This window comes from Labrus bergylta, chromosome 22 (genome assembly GCF_963930695.1).
Source record: "Labrus bergylta chromosome 22, fLabBer1.1, whole genome shotgun sequence".
NCBI classification, from domain to species: Eukaryota; Metazoa; Chordata; class Actinopteri; order Labriformes; family Labridae; genus Labrus; species Labrus bergylta.
The window spans coordinates 16877853-16890368 of NC_089216.1; the positions used below are offsets into that span (position 1 = coordinate 16877853).

The following is a 12516-nucleotide window of genomic DNA, read 5'->3' on the forward strand; positions in this document are numbered from 1 at the left end:
TCACAGCCTATAGCTGTCTGCTCTGTCGGGGTCTCTGACAGTTAAATGAAGACCACCAAAGCCTGCGCTCTCTGTTTGCAGACGGATTTCGGCCCCCTGACCACTCCGCCTTTGTCATCAAATTTGCACAGCGCTGCAATAACTCAAAGACACTTATCATATGCTTTTGGTTTTGTCGTGTCCCCCATTTCCCCCTGTGGACAATCGTGTTGACCTTCCTGTCAGCCCCCCCCCCCCTGAGGAATTCTGGGTGGCAGGTCCTACCTCGCCCCCCCCCCCCTTACACCCCCTGACTCAGAATGCATACAAATTAGCCTTTCAGATATCAGATCAAGTTATGTAAAGGACAAAAGCGAGCAGACTTCAAAGAGGGATGCTGCACCGACCGGCCCGGTGCTCCGACGCCAGGCTGGATTTGATTTTTAGTTTTACTCCGCCCCCCCTCTCCTTCCTTCTAGAGACCCCCTGCACCCGAAAAATAGGTCCAGCCTTTTGGAGCGGATCCCAATCCCAAACCTGGTCTTTGATTTCAGGGGGCTTGGCACTGCTCCTTCTCCCCCCGCTTTGTTCCTCTTGATGGATCTAGGCGGGCCGGCGAACCGTGACCCCTGCCAGCCCACCCCGTCTGTGTGAGTGCACACACTCTCTCATGTACACACACACACACACACACACACACACACACACACACACACACACACACACAGTAACGGACAATGCCAAGCTGCCACAGAGCCCGACAGGAAAGGAGGAGGAGAAAAAAAAAAACTGTGGACAAATGTTCTGAAAGCGTCTGAGAATCAAAGTCTCATCCCGGACAGAGATTACAGACGCGCTGAGTGTCGTCGCTGTTCCTCTTTGTGTCTCTTCTGATAAGTTAGCCATGTGTGATGGGCGAGGAGGAGAGTCTGGACCCACGCCTATTCAGCTGCTCTGAACCACCTGCCACCACATGGACCCGAGGCTGAACTCAAACAAGGAAGAGAGAGAGAGAGAGAGAGAGAGAGAGAGAGAGAGAGAGAGAGAGAGGGAAAAAAAACACTTCAATTCCCAGCCCTCCCTGCAGCCGCCTCATTTTCTCTCTAACTGTGATATCAAACGCTGCGTTTCTCTGCTGTGCTGTGCGGCTGGAGGAGCTTTTACACCCGAGTATCTCATGCGGGGAACTTTTTCTGTGCACTGAGGCCAAAAACAAAGCAGCTGCTCATCAAGAGGCTTTTAAGAGGCTGCAGGAAACCATGAAGAAGAAGTAAGTCTGTGGACGAGCAGCGTGTGAACAGAGCTGAATTTAAAAAAAAAGCTTTCATAGTTCTCGTCTTTACATTTAGAAAACACTCCTGATTACATCCCAGTGACACCAGCCCGTCTTTCTTACAGCTCGGGTCTAATTTGAGTCATTTCAGACTTTATTTCTATCACTTAGAAGTTCACTCACCGACGTATTCGAGATCTGCAAAGGTCAACAACTTCCCAAAATGATGACTCATCTGGGATCTTTTTTACAACACATGCTAATCACTAACTGCTCCAAAGTTAGGACGTTGATGATTTAAAAACTTTGAAACCTCGTAATTGATTTAAAAACGCAAAAAAAAAAAAAAAAAAAAAGATCAGATGTTGAGACAGTCATGTCACAAAACAAGAAAAAGTGTTGCTGCAGACGGGTCAACACGACCCTGATTAAACGTTTGGGAAATATGTTGGATATTAAATTTGTCTCTTCAATGTATCCAGAACGCCCGCTGCTCTTCTTCTCACACACTCACACACTCCTGACCACATCGACCCCGTCCTTCATAACCTCCACTGGCTCCTCGTCCACCAGAGTATCCACTTCAAACTCCTCATCATCACCTATAAAGCCCTCCATCACCTGGCTCCTCCCCCCTACCTGTCTGACCTCCTTCGACCTGCACACTCAGGTCTGCTGAATCAAACCTCCTGTCCCCCCTGCAGGACCAAGTTATAGCCTCGTTTCCGTAACCGTACCCTTATTTGGTAAGCCAGATGGAGATAGCCGCGTCAGCTATGTAATAGTGTGACATCATAGCAGCCCAACGCAGTGTAGCCCGCATTAATTAAGTTCAATGAAGAAGAAGAAGAACGGGACCCAGTAAACAAAGGGATCCTTTAGGGTCAGGTTGGTACCCTTGGCACCCCAACAGAAGGGTACCAAAAAAGTAGGACGGTACAGATCCCTTACTTTGGTACCATTCCAAACTTTTGACGGTGGAAAAGCCAATAAATGGGTACCGAGCTGAACCGGACCGCTTGGTGGAAAATGGGGCTTTTAGTCTAGGGGGGACAGGGCCTTCTCCATTGCTGCTCCCACCCTCTGAAACTCACTCCCAAAAATCATCAGAGACCCCCCCCCCACTCACTTCCTTCAAGAGCTCCCTAAAAACCCTCTTCAACATCACCTACAACCACAACACCCTCTGTTCTCCTCCTCCTTCTCTGACATCATTTATTCTTTGTTCAGCGTCTTTGAGTATCTAGAAAAATTGAATACATTATTAATTATTCTCATTTTCCAAATGAAGAACATTTCTCAGTTTCAACCTGTGATGACGGGCCGTTATCCGTCCTCTGAGCTCAGATGTTTCATGGTTTCCAGAGAGAATCAGCCCGGCCTGCAGGTGAGCGCCGCTGTTTCACTTCCTGCACTTTAATTAGAACCAAATTAAAAGGAACAACATCCCCTCCCCCCTCCCTTCCCCTTCCCTCCCCCCGCCCTTCCATCAGCTCTTGATTGACTTAATGGTCGAGCGCTCCCCTGCCTGGTTGGAGGCGGAGGGAAAGCCTCATTAGCCACACCGCTTTCCTCCGCACCCGCCAAACAAATCATGGAGGCTTTTAAAGAGTCTGAAGGTTAATTATGGATCAGCCGACCACATTTTGAACTCCATTAGACCCGTTGAGGATTTAGGAGAGGCTTTTGATCCCAGTTTGACATTCAATACTCAGTGCTCTACAAATGTTTAGCGTTTGCCGACGTGCGAAAATCCCAAAGTCGACCCAAGAAGAGAGAGAGAAGAAACAACACAATCTGTAGCTCCTCCTCCTTCAAACAGTCGATTTAATAGAACAATAACCTCCAACATGGAGGATGGCGTCTCTCTCATGTCCACAGAGTGTCCCGCTCGCCTGTTTTCAGCACTATGTAACTTTGGCAGCGGGCCGAGGTCGTCTCGTTAGAAGTGTGTACGTCTTTACGGCGCTAGTTCACACAGCAGCCTTCAGCTACAGAGCAGCCAGTTAACCCGTCTCTGTGATGTTTGATTCAACGGCTGAGGCTAAGCTAGGAGAAGCTAAGAGGAGAGGGAGGGAGAGGGAGGGAGGGAGAGAAGCGGGACGAGAGGAAATATTGGACAGACTTTTACGCGTAGAGAACTTCAAGAAATAATTGGCTGCAAGTCTGACACCAAGCTGGTTATCTAAATACACTATGTGTGTTTAACGACGGTGCAGTTCTCTAGACTCTTCTCCTCTGTCGCCCCCCAGTGGTGGAATGAACTTCCAAACTTCATTTAAGAAAAAGCTAAAGACCCAGCTTTTTCATGAATACCTACTAACTTAATGATGGTCTCCATATTATTGATGATGGTGATGGTTGTGACGATTGTTTTTGTTTGATAACGACGACTTATAAGATGGTTTCTATACTGATTAGAGCTCTCAAGAACTGCCCTCAATGTTGTGCTTTGCCTCTGGTCACTTCCTGTCAGCACCTGTGTGTCCAATCGGACACAAAGCTGATTGTTCCCTTTTTTCTAGATCCTTGCTTGTGTTGTCCTTACTCTCTGATGTACATCGCTTTGGATAAAAGAGTCTGCTAAGTGAATTGTAGAATTTTAGAATTGCAAGTGCACTGAGAGTCCTTTGGTGGGCGCCAAAGCTCACCAAGCCGACTTCCTCCACGATGTTGCTTTAAAGCTCCTGTGAGGAGTTTGTCACTGGTTATGAGATTACCTGAAATGAACACTGAAGCGTCTTTATGAGCAACAAAAGCAAAAGAGCTCATCAGCATGAAGAAGGGTTATTTCTTTAAAGTTATTTTAGATGTATAAATCTGCTGCTGCAGAGTCGTGGTCAGACGAGGAGATGAATAGAACCCTGCAGAAACCGACCTTTTTTAATTTTTTTCATGCCTTAGAATCCCAGTGAGTAACCCCTGATTTTCACATAATCCGTGTGCATAGTGGTTCATCAGCGCTGCGCACTATGACGTCGTTAGCTACAGCTCTAGTCAATGATTGTGTTTCCGCAGCGAGCGTCGTGGTCTGTCTCCTGGGCGTGCCGGCAGCGCCACTGCACTGTGATCCGTTTCAAATACGCTGCGAGTCTGTTTTCCACGGAGTACGCTGCAATCACGCCTCAAACTGGCCAGAAAAGATCGACCCCGACAGGAAGTCAGACAAAAGAAACACACAGAGCGTCTGGTCAATTTCAGAATAAAATGTTTTCCATCACTCGTTCTCCTGGCTGCGCTCACGGAGCCAGTGGGGCAGGGCACACGCCGTCTGACAAAGTGAAACCTTTGCGCTGACGGGCCGCGGCCTGCACGGACGTTGTGTAAATTGGCGTTGACTGTGAAAAGACAACAGGAGATTTTTTGGTTAATTAACGCTTCGTACACGACCTCAGGAAAAGGTCAGCAAGCAGAAGAGGTGAACCACTTAGCCTGCAGGGGGCGCCAACATTGACACCAAGTTATCCACCCGGCCTCACCCAATGCATGCTGGGAGGACCTCTAGCCTCATGTAACCCTGATTTACACACAAAGACTTTTTAACTTCCTCTGAAACTCAAGCAAAGAAAATCAACAACGTCTGCACCAGGCGAGGAAATCTGACCCATAGACTGAGCGACTTCAGTCATTGTGAGTCACGCCGCTGACACATGTGGGATCAGTTTGCTAATTATTTCTCTCATTATTTCTCCATAAGGGAGGCGCAGTGAGCGGAGCCCTCAGGTGCTGTTTGGACTCATTTGTCCGGTTTAGGACGTCGGCCTCTCCTGCAGGTTTGATTAGTTTGGACAAGTCGACTGGGCCAGCTCCGGCGCTGCGTACACGCCCAGTCTGTGCCACTCTGCAAAGTTTTCTTAATTATTTTTTAAAATGTCACGTCTGATTTCACCTCCACAAAGGGTGAGAAGAAAACAGTTTTGTTTTGGAGGGACTCAGAGCCGGCGTGCGGTCATTCCTTCATTAACGAGGAATTTGTGATTTTTGCCTACGACATCGATGAGTTAATAAAAATAAAGGAACTTATGAAAGTGGACTCAGGGAACTCTTCCTTGCCAACATGTTAAAGGAACAATCCGACATTTTCTGTCCTTCTTTGTGTGAGGAAAGGAAAGGAGCCACAGGCTGGATTTGAACCTGGGCCTCCTGCTTGGAGGACTACAGCCTCCATACAATGGGCCTGACCACTAACCACTGCGCCACCAGCGCCCCAAGCATTTTTACTTTTATGTACAAGTCTATCACTCATATGTGCAGTCAGATATATTAACAGTATCAACAAAAGAGTGGGAAAGAGACACGTGGGAAAGGAGCCACAGGTCGGAACCGAAACCAGAACCAGAACACAGCCGGCGTATATAGGGCGCGTAAACCAACTACCCAGCCACCAACGCCCCTACACTGACATTTTGGTTTGACTCCATCTTGACTGTTTGGACTGACAACTATATACTCGATTCCCGCTGTTTATTTGTGAAGATATCTCCAACATGTATTCGTCAGACTCGGGGGTTTGATTTTCAGCTCCTGCAGCCACATGTTGATGTGTCCTTGAGCAAGACATTTAACCCTGAATTGCTCCCACTGCTTCTGTGGCAGCGTGTGTATGAATGGGATGAGTTAAAACTGATGATAGTCAGAAGACAAGCTCAGGTCCATTCACCATTTACTGGGATCAAACCAGCAGCATCCTATACCATCCCAGCATCCCTCCCCCTGACAGCGTGATCCACCTGTTCATGGTCGTTTCTTTTAACTTCAACACATAAAAACATGAAACTCATCTCCCTTGGCGCCGTCTGTGTTCTCTGTCTGTCTCTTAATATCTGTTAATGTCATGAGTCAAATGAGAGACGCTTCTTCTTTTGTGTTTATTCAAGTTCCAAGAGATGTGTAATAATTTCATGTTCAGAGGCGGTGGTCCTCGCCGCAGCAGCTGTGGGTTCAAATCCGATCTCGACCCCCCCCCCCCTCCCCCGCTCACTCCTCCTAACATTTCCTGTCTCTCTTCAGCTGTCCTCTCCAATGAAGGCAAAAAGGCCCAAAAGTATCAGTTGAATTTGAAAAACTGCTGCTCAGTGTGACAGAAAAAGTCACATATTTAATTGAATATAGGACACTGACTTCCGTCTGTAAAGTCACAAAAAATGCAACAAAACACATAAAGAAGCTCCTCAGTTTAACTTCAACATGACCCCACAGAAGACCTCAGTGTGGAAAACTAAATAACACTTAGCATATATGGTTGATAAATCACCTTTTGCTGCCCCTGCACACTGAGTGGATGCAGCTTTACCTGAATCATAGTCAGGAATATAACCTACATTTATGAAATATATTTACCATCATTTATTTGAAGCCTCTCATTGATCCCGTTCATTCGGAGATCTGCCGCATCATGAGTTTAATCGTTGATGATGATTGGGTTCATATATTGGGACAATGGAGGCCATGGATGGTCGGCGTGTCGCGGTGTTATGGCGCCCTCTAGCGGTGATCACGTGTCACTTCAGTAATTTCATACATTGATTTCGGGATTTTTCCAGATGCTAAAAATTTAGATGTACGTTTATTATTCATGAGTTTTGATCCCTCAGGGTTCGAAGTTGATATAATTTTAAAAGGTTTATCAGATGTCATGAGAAAGAACTCCTTTAATAAAATACTGTTATATTTGGAGTTTTCAAAGCTCACTGATGATGAGTCCTCGAGCACCTCCCTCCTCTTCACTTCCAGAATTGGATTCACCCCTCTGTGCCTTTAAAGGGAAGACATTTAAAGGCACAGTTACATTTTGGTACTCGAATTTTTAAAAGCACACAGGCTCAACATAATTCTCGCAAAGCAAACTGGTGTTGAGGTGTAACCACTGTGGGAGGATTTTACCAGTGCACCCATGGGTGGAGTTCCCAGGGCACCTTAGAACTCTGCAGGACAGAGACAGAGCAAAGTGTGAGCCTGACTTGATCTGGATTAGAAAGCAGCAGGTGGAGCCGAGTCTGTCAGGTAGATACTGTCAGACACTTGGAGCTGATGTCTTTGTTTCAGCTTGATTTCATATTTGTGTTCTTTGATTTATTAATAAATATAATCGTCTGTGGTTGTTAAGTTTCTGTCTCTCTTAGTCGTGATGCTTCTCATGTCTTGTGTGTGAAGCACTTTAAATCGCTGTGTTGCTGAAATGAAAAACTTGAGGAATTAGATTTTTGTTGGACATTCATCTCCAAGCTTAAGTTTCTTTAAAGTCCATTTGAGTTTAGTGTAACTGGGGGATGGGCAACTCTAGTTCCCAAGACGACATTTATGCGATTCCAATGTCAGAGGGACGATTTGTTACAAACTGTAGAAAAAAACAAAACAAAGACCTGAAATGTAAAGTTTGCACAGGTATCACCTGCGTCTCTTTATTATATATTTATGAAACTCTCCAGATTCAGGTTGTGGGCGGTGTGGTCTTGATCCAGCTTAATTTGGGACACCAGCATCCACGCTGAGTCAGCAACTGAACCTCTGCAGTGTATAAAACTCAAACCTGAACCATAACAATACATAAAGACTGAATCAACAGGCCGCTGCTGCCCCATAAGAGCTTTATTAAAACATCACTTTCAACATGGGTACGCCACAAAAGCAAGTTTCAACACAAAAACTGCAGCACCAGAAAGAAAAGAACAAACAAACCCAAAAAAAGAAAAGAAAATGAGCTTCTCTGAAGCCACTTTTAAAAAAATACCCCAGGTGAGTAAATGCAAGCTCAACCGTACAAACAATTCCTAAAAGGTGATCTACTGTAAGACATTGAACCGCTCGATGCAGGATGTCAGAACACTTCAGGTTATACGGTCTTCTGCTGGCCCTTCTTTCCGATCAGAGACTTGTGGATGTGAGGGATCACACCTGAGGGGAGAGAGAGAACAATGGATGAGACGTTAGGGGGCCACCTGACAGACAAACTTTATATACATTAATAACATGAGTTTAAGAGAACCGAGAGGAAGCAGGCAGGAGATTTGAAAAGGTTCAGTGGAAGAGCATCAAACAGGGTTATTCCTTATTTGACTCTTCATGTCCCACAAGTTAATGAAACAACTTGTGTACAATTATTCTGTCTCGTACTCCAGTGTCATCACCCGTCAGTCGACTAAATTAAGACTCGTTGAGGCTAAAAGCTTTTCTTGCAGCTTTAACAATCACTAGAATCGTCAACTCAGAGCGAAAGCTCAGAGCGGTAAACGACAGAAAGGAAATATTTAAACTCCAAGCATTGTTAGCTTTTGTTTCTTTATGTTTTTATGGCTGATTAAGCATAAAGGATGTAAATATTACTCAACTGTTCTTTCAAAATCATATTTATTCCATTTCTTTTTCTGGGGAGGTCCTTAAAGCTTCTTACCTCTCCTGCAAATATCTTCTTTTTAACATTCCTCCTTTAGTTTTTTGTTGTACAATAGTAAGTGCTGTGTGCATGCAGAAATATAATTAAAATGTTTCAGAGGCCGACTTTGTGGCAGTATCATATTGGGAGTTACCGTAAGTGCATCATTAACTCCTTTTTAACCACAGCAAATATTCACGGTGTGATTCAGACTTCAGAAGTTTCTAATTTAAGTTGCTTTTCAACCAACTTAAAAATTACAAATGCATACATTTCTGTTCCATTTACACGTGTGTTAGCCTTTAAACTATGAAGTTGTTTAGTTTGTTATTTGACCAGCTGGTGGTGCCAACACCCACAACAACAAAGAAGAGTATTGCAATATTTGTGTCTCAACAATTTGAATTGCAGCTTTATTTGTTTTGTGAGGCATCCCTTAATCCCAATAGTTAGAACAAACAATGGTAACTGCCATGCAGGTTTTCACCCTGTGATTATAATCATTACAGGGTGTACTTCATTTAACCCCCTTTAGTATGAGAACTGCACCTTTTTTTTTTTTCTCTCTAACTTTTTAAACTGCAGTCACTCCTTTACGTGCTGAGACATTCCCCTCAGATCTACTTGGACAGTAAACCTGATGGTGACTGTGTTCTCTTACCTCCTCCAGCAATGGTTGCCTTGATGAGTGAATCCAGCTCTTCATCTCCTCTGATGGCCAGCTGCAAGTGGCGGGGGGTGATACGCTTCACTTTCAGATCCTTGGACGCGTTTCCTGCCAACTCCAGGACCTGAAACAAAGCCAGTCGTTACGCTGTGTGTTCAGGCCACATGGTGAACACCTGTAAGGTAAATAAAAGAGGTGTTTACCTCAGCGGTGAGGTACTCGAGGATAGCCGCGCTGTACACCGCTGCGGTGGCTCCCACTCTGCCGTGACTCGTGGTTCTGGACTTCAGGTGTCTGTGGATACGACCCACGGGGAACTATGGAGGAGCCGAGAGAGAGAGAGAGGGGACATGAGTCAGGCAAACAAAGGGTTCAGTGGCCTGACGGTGGGATACCGGCGGTCGCCAGCCGGGAACCCGTCTGGTTGTTAGCATGATAGCTTAGCACAGAAATGAATGAGTGTGAACAAACCTGCAGCCCGGCTCTCTGAGAGCGCGAAATCGCTTTCGTCTTGGTCTTTCCGGAGTCTTTTCCTGCCTTTCCACCAGCCTGGAACACAAAACACACTCTTAGTCCATTACGTATTTTATATTCACTTCACATTAAATGATGTTGTTATATTTCAGCCCCGGTTTAACCCTTCTGTGACCGCTCTTCTGTTTAACGAGAAGTTAGCTAGCATGCTAAGCTAACAAAATACAATTCTCCGGCTACTGGTTCATATTATACCGTCTAGAATCAGCTATACGTGTTTAAACAGCTATTCACACTCACCATGTTTAAAATCAACTAATAAGTTCCGACGCTGCAGCACGAAATTGTGTTTAGCTGTAGCCGAATACCGACTGCTGGTTTGAACTACAACCCCCGCCTGCAATTGTTCTATATATAGACAATCTTCATCCGGGTAACGCCGATAAGCTCACCAGCCAATCACATCTCGTTATGGGTTGTATTTCCTCTCCGCTCAACCAATGGAAAAGGAAGCGACATCAGTTTGCGGGAAAAGCGGTAAATTTCCTTTCAAAGTGTCGATGGGAAATGTAGTTCAGACTTTAATATCGTGTTTTCACTTCGTCTTTTTTTTTTATTAAGGCAGATTGCTATCACAAATTTAATATTATTAATTGCTATGATAATGTATATCAACACATTTCGTAATAAAAGGGTGAGATTTATTTGTCTGGACAAGTTGTCGTCATTTGAGGAACAATGTTTACTGTTATATTATCATAATCACACAAAGGTAACTTGTACCTGTACACAGCACAGTTCACCTTGTGTGTGTAAGCATACCTAGCCAATAACTCTGATTCTGATCAGATGTTTCCTACACAACAGTCAGTCAAATGATAAAAACACAATAAAAGAGAAATCAGCAACACACTATCAACTAATGATTGAATATGTAGGCTATTAAACTAAACAGGAACGTATCTGACTACCCACTATTTATGATTCTAAACCAATTATTCATTAAAATGCGTTATAGGCCTATTTTCTTAACATTATATATATTTATTTGTTTAAATATATAGTTACATCTTTGCACATGATTTGTCATGTTGAATGAGAGTTGCTGAACTTCCTGTTATATGGTGTTTTATGTCATATTTAGCCTTTTAATGATCTTCCTTCTTTAAGTGCTTATTTTACCTGCCTGTTAACTCCTTCTTCTTCCTTTTCTGTTAACTTTTAAACTTCTACAATCTTCATCTACCAGGCCTATTTCAGAACCAAAGCTTTGAGTTGAACAAGCAGTTTCTAGTGATGTTATGTAGTTTCTCGGTGCGGCCACATGGGGGCAGTGAACGCAAATGATTTCACATGCAGTCTGTGCTCTGCAGACATTTGAAATAGCAAACAGCTCTTCTTAACTTCATCGCTATAAGTTTTGTAAATAAATGTCCTGCTTTACTTCAGAAACAAATGTTATTTGAGAAAAAAAAGAAGTTTTAAATGTTTTAAGCAGGAGTGCTGATTATAAAGTCCTGCGTTTTATACTGTGTTGGTAGCTATTGTTCCCTAAATAAATACCAATGCTATTATTTAACCTTGTGTTGTAATAATAATAATATACTCTAAGCATTACAGGGCATGAATGTAAGCTTGTTTGGGGCTCAAAGTTTAAATAATTGCTTTGTTTTGTTCGTCCTCTTCCCTCACACCTTTGCAAGTCCCTCTCTCATCTCCTGCATGAAAAACTGCAGTTCCTCCAGTGTCCACCAGAGTCTGTCTCCTGCAGTGAGTCAGTCCCCATAGAGATCCATGTTAAAATAAACATGTTTACAGCCTGGTACTAAAACAGTTTGGGTCTCTAGAGCTCATTTCACTTTTCAACTGTACAGGCTGAATGTTTATACAACTCACCTGTTTACATTATATTAAGGCTTAAAGGGATTTAGAATTAGGGGGCGTGGCCTCTTTGAGTGACATATGGGAGATGCTAGCTGTCTGCTAAGTGTCATCTCAGCTAATTCAGTCACTGACCTTCAACCTCTGGGCCATCATTGTTACTGTTTATCATGTAAAGACTAATAATCTGTCTCTCTGTGAGCTTTATTGGACTAACAGACCGTCCAACGAGTCTGAGCTCCACTTTTTACAACTGGTCACTTTCTTGTGTTGATTTGTTAATATGTTTGCAGTTAGTGACAGCTTCCTGTAAAGATGTCGGTCACTATACCTGGCTTGTTAACATTTTAATTGGCCTCGCTAATCTCCAGCTCCACCTTGTTTTACCACATTTATTTTCCAAAAACCAAGAAACCAGAAACAAATGGGTGATGTCAGGATCACTATATTCACAATTTTATACATTCAACAGTAGGCCTTTGCAACAATCCAAATAAGAAATGTTTAAAAGTGTTTTTTGGTGTTATAAAAATCAGTTTAGTTTCAGTTTAGACTGTTTTCAGCGGCCATGTTCGACGTGAATAGAGTCATGAAACCGTAGAGATTTAAGCCTTCTTTTCATCCTGTTTTACTGCCGTGTTAATGTGCAACAGGCTCCAGTCAGGGTGTGTGTGTGTGTGTCGGGGGGGTTGATAAGGCAGCAGTCTGTATGTGTGTGTATGTGTTTGTGTGTGTGTGTCTGGGACAACATGCACAGCTGGTGGTGGGCTGGTCACGTTTAAATCTCATTCCATTCATTCTCAGGCGTCCTCTTCTTTCAGCAGTCACTCACTCACTCTCTCCCCTGACCTTTACCTCGCTCGCACGTCC

General features: G+C 44.0%; 1 protein-coding gene across 1 annotated transcript; it reads right to left on the reverse strand.

The window, feature by feature from the left end:
• Positions 1-7622: 7622 nt before the first annotated feature.
• LOC109991317 (histone H2A.Z) lies at positions 7623-10211 on the reverse strand. The gene is made up of 5 exons (XM_020643598.3): positions 10066-10211; positions 9763-9840; positions 9495-9608; positions 9286-9415; positions 7623-8146 (listed from the first exon to the last, which is right to left on the reverse strand). The coding sequence occupies exons 1-5, from the start codon at positions 10066-10068 to the stop codon at positions 8085-8087; spliced, it is 387 nt and encodes a 128-aa protein (XP_020499254.1). The 5' UTR covers positions 10069-10211; the 3' UTR covers positions 7623-8084.
• Between the last annotated feature and the right edge of the window lie 2305 nt (positions 10212-12516).